The sequence below is a fragment of the Lupinus angustifolius genome, unplaced genomic scaffold, assembly GCF_001865875.1.
Source record: "Lupinus angustifolius cultivar Tanjil unplaced genomic scaffold, LupAngTanjil_v1.0 Scaffold_2_113, whole genome shotgun sequence".
Lineage (NCBI taxonomy): Eukaryota > Viridiplantae > Streptophyta > Magnoliopsida > Fabales > Fabaceae > Lupinus > Lupinus angustifolius.
Genome location: NW_017716523.1, coordinates 25,532 through 29,434, shown reverse-complemented (window position 1 = coordinate 29,434; position 3,903 = coordinate 25,532). Strand labels below are relative to the sequence as shown.

Genomic DNA, 3,903 nt, shown 5'->3' with positions numbered 1-3,903 from the left:
AGATCTCCCAACAATCCCAAATGTTTTGTACCTCTTGGAATGGATCTTGGAACCCTTATAAACTCTATAAATAACAACCTTAACATCTGAAAACAACACTTTCACACAAGAAATTTATACACTTTTACATTCAATTTTTCTAAGATTTTCACAAAAAGTCTTGAAGAATTTTTCTCCATTTTTAAAGTTTCTATAAAACCAAGAGAAAAGTGTTATATTGAGTTTGATTGTTCATAAAAAGAATTCATACATCAATTAGATAGGGTGTCGTGATCCTTAGCCTTTTAAAAAGTCTTCTTCTACTTCTCAATATTAAGATCACCATAGGGTTTGATGAGTGTATATATATAAATAAGAAAGTGGTATGCTTTCTTAAAGGATTTGAGTATTCTAAGATTCTGTCTTAGTCCGAGACTTGTAATAGAAACTCAAATTGATATACTGAAAATCGATTGATTCAAATAAAGAGAACTAGACGTAACTTTTAGTTGAAGAAAGTAAAAGAGTATACATCGTTGTGTGATTCTCTCTAACTCTCTTTAAATTTCTATAACTTTATGTTCTTCATAAATTGATTTCCTTGACATTCTAATTTAAAGTTTTAAAAAGAACAACATTGTTGCAAAGGTAATTTACCTTAGATTGTTATCTTGTATTTATAGTTATTATTAATGGAGAAAATAAAATCATAATTTTGAATATTGTTTTATAAGTCCTTCATTGATAAATCTTATGTGAACACATGGTTCAGCAGCAAATGTTAATGAGTAATTTGTTGGGTAAAATAATTGATATGATTAATGTTAATATTAATCTTGGTAGATTCTAAATCTTAATCTTTTATCCCATTCAATCCCTATTTACTTGTTTGTTTTCATTTATTTTATTATTCCTTAAAATCCTCACCAGTTAATCTTGTAACTAGTTTAGAATATAATTAACATTATCTAAAGTTTGCACTTAGTCTACGTGGAATTGTCCTCATACTTGCTCATTTGTACTTGGATGCGACTTGTACACTGCAAGTATTATTAAAACACTGAAAAAAAATCAAAATACTCTGTCTAATTACTGCATGTAATTTTTTTATGGTGTAATATATGTACACATTTCTCTAAACACTGCTGAATACTTTATAGGGACAAATGATAGAGTCCAGGCCTGATATTCGCATAACTACTTTATCAATCGTGGTCTCTCTAGAACTGAAGCATGTCAAATATTCCTCTAGTGTCTGCAGGCTGCAACTTGTTAGTACTTGGAGTTTATAACCTAGAGATATATGTAGACCTTGCCCGCGATATAATTCCATCTTACATTTTCTCAAACATTACATGAGTATAATTCAGATAGCCAATGTAATATTATCAATTTTCTTTTTGTTTTCTGAAACAAAAAAACATTGTTTGCCTCCAGCAATATTAAGTATGTTAAGTGGAAACTTAGAACAATTTTTGTATATATAAATACTAATTAATGCAATAACCATAAATAACTGATGTCAAAGCATGTAAAGTGGAGCCTCAGGTTGACAAGTGTTGATATCACACTTAATAACTGGCTTACCAAATTTATTCATCCACATCTAAGTCTTCAACATTTATAATAGAAGTTCCTTCACATTTCCTATACCATTTACCAAATTTCCAGCCACTTATAATCTCCATCAAATGATTTTCTTTCTTCGTTCTCCTGCACCTCAAATATGCATGTTGAATCTTCTGCGTTCTGATGCATAGAAAGTCAAATTCAAAACCTATCTCCTAATTCTCCAGGACTACTTTGGCCACTTTGTCTCTTTTTATCTCTCCATGTCTCACCCCACAGCTTGGCCTCTGCAACAGCTTGCTCTCTTTGTGAATCTTTAATCAATATTGTAGATGTTTCTTTTGGAGAGTCACCACTCTCCATACCCTCGGTGTTCACTGTGTTCGATACTTTTGGGGGATATTGCTTGCATGACAAGTAATCTAGAGCAAGCACTATATCACCTGCTTCGGGCCGGTGACGAGGCTCTTCTCTAAGACACATGGATGCCAATTCAATTGCCATCTTTAGACTAGATCCAGGATAGCGACCTTGCAATCGTGGATCTGCCAATCTTGGAAAACTCTTTCTGTCTCTAAACATTGGGCGTGCCTGAAACATTAGGAAAACAAGCTTAGGTAACGTTGCAGCTAGAAAAACAATCTCGACTACATTTACCGGACATTATTATTTGAACAATTTGTGAAGAAGATTTTACTCCATGACATTGACAAGGTTTAGATGAAGACACCAATATCACCAAAAAAAGAAAATGAAGAATACTTATGAAGACAAAGAATATTAAAACTTCAAGAAAATTAGATTAAGTCTCTATAGATACTTCTATCCCAAAACTCTCAAATATACAAAGTAGTAATGCTCAAACAATTTTTATTGAAAAATGAAACACTTTAAAAATACTTCAAGACATTTTTCAAAAATAGTGTGTAACAGGTTACTTCATATAAGTAACAAGTTACGTGTGTGAGAAAAATAGTTATCCAATTTAAAACTGTTCAGAGTAATCCATTACTGCCTTTGAGTAACAAATTACTAGTTTTGAAAAAGTTGAGTAACCGATTACCCAAATGGTGTAATCGATTACTCTAATTCGTTTTTAAAAGAATAGTGGACAGAGAGTTTGGGTAATCGATTATCCACTATCAGTAATCGATTACTGAGAGCTGTTGCATGAGATTTCAGATTTCAAAATGAAATGTTTTCACTCCAAACGAAATCACTTCACTTCAAACAACTCCTACACTTTCAGAAAGGCACCATGGGTGTTTGAAAAGTCTATATAAAGACTCTAACTCTCACAACACAAACACACAACAATACACAACTCTTATAAAATTTCCAAAAGCTCTTAAACTTATTCTGAAGTTATTTCTCTACACTTTTTGCAACTAGCACTCAAACTTTCAAAAGTTATTTTTCTGAAGTTGATTAGAAGTGTTTCAAAGTTTTCTAAAAGAGCATTATTATTTAGTATACTTAAAGAGTTGATTGGATTGCAAGTTATACTACTCTCATACTTGTAATGGCAATCTGCCATTGTTGTACATTCTTCAATATTGTTGCAGAATACTTTCTTTCATGGGGTGCGAAAAGAAAGGGGATTAGAATCACTTGGAAATGTGTTTTCCAAGAGTGAATAAGAATTAGGGAGTGTGTAAGGTACATAGAAATCTCGGGGTGAGATATTATAATTACAACTCATAATTCTTAGTGAAGAGATCTGTTGTGATACAAGAGTACTGGACATAGCCTTCGGTGGACAAGAAGGTGAACCAATATGAAATCCTTGTGTAATCTCTTCTCCCTTGTCTCTTTGATTTATTCCTTTTTTATTTTCTGCATATATTTTCCGTTGCACGTTAACTCTTGTTTTTGCAGAAAAAGTGGCCATAATTTTAAATCAACTAATTCACTCTCCTCTTAGTTGCAACAGCGTTCTTACAATTGGAACCAGAGCTATATTTGAGTAAGATATTCTCAAGTCTGATCCTTTATCAAGATGGCCTCAAGATCATTCATAGGAGAATGTTCCAACATCAACCGACCTCCAAGCTTTGTTGGAGAGTGCTATGATTTATGGAAAATTTGGAGAGTGCTATGATTTCTGGAAAATTAGAATGAGTATCTTTATTGAATCTCAAGACTTGGACATATGGAATGTCATTGAAGAAGGACCATATATACCCTTTACTGTTGTCAACAGTATAAGGGAAATAAAACCAAAATCTTCATGAAACGATGAAGACAAGAAGAACGTGCAATACGACCTTAAAGCCAAAAACATTCTTGTGTCGGCTCTAGAAGAAAAAGAATTCCTTAGAGTGTCAAGTTGCAAAACATCGAAAGAAATTTGGG

General features: G+C 32.6%; 1 protein-coding gene across 1 annotated transcript in view; it reads right to left on the bottom strand.

The window, feature by feature from the left end:
- Positions 1–1,359: 1,359 nt before the first annotated feature.
- The window catches only part of LOC109337151 (probable serine/threonine-protein kinase PBL7), an 18,125-nt gene continuing 15,581 nt past the window's right edge, over positions 1,360–3,903 (bottom strand). Inside the window, exon 5 of the mRNA XM_019574062.1 lies at positions 1,360–2,139. Coding sequence (XP_019429607.1) covers positions 1,750–2,139 — 390 coding nt within the window. The 3' untranslated portion in view covers positions 1,360–1,749. The remainder of the gene's footprint in view (positions 2,140–3,903) is intronic.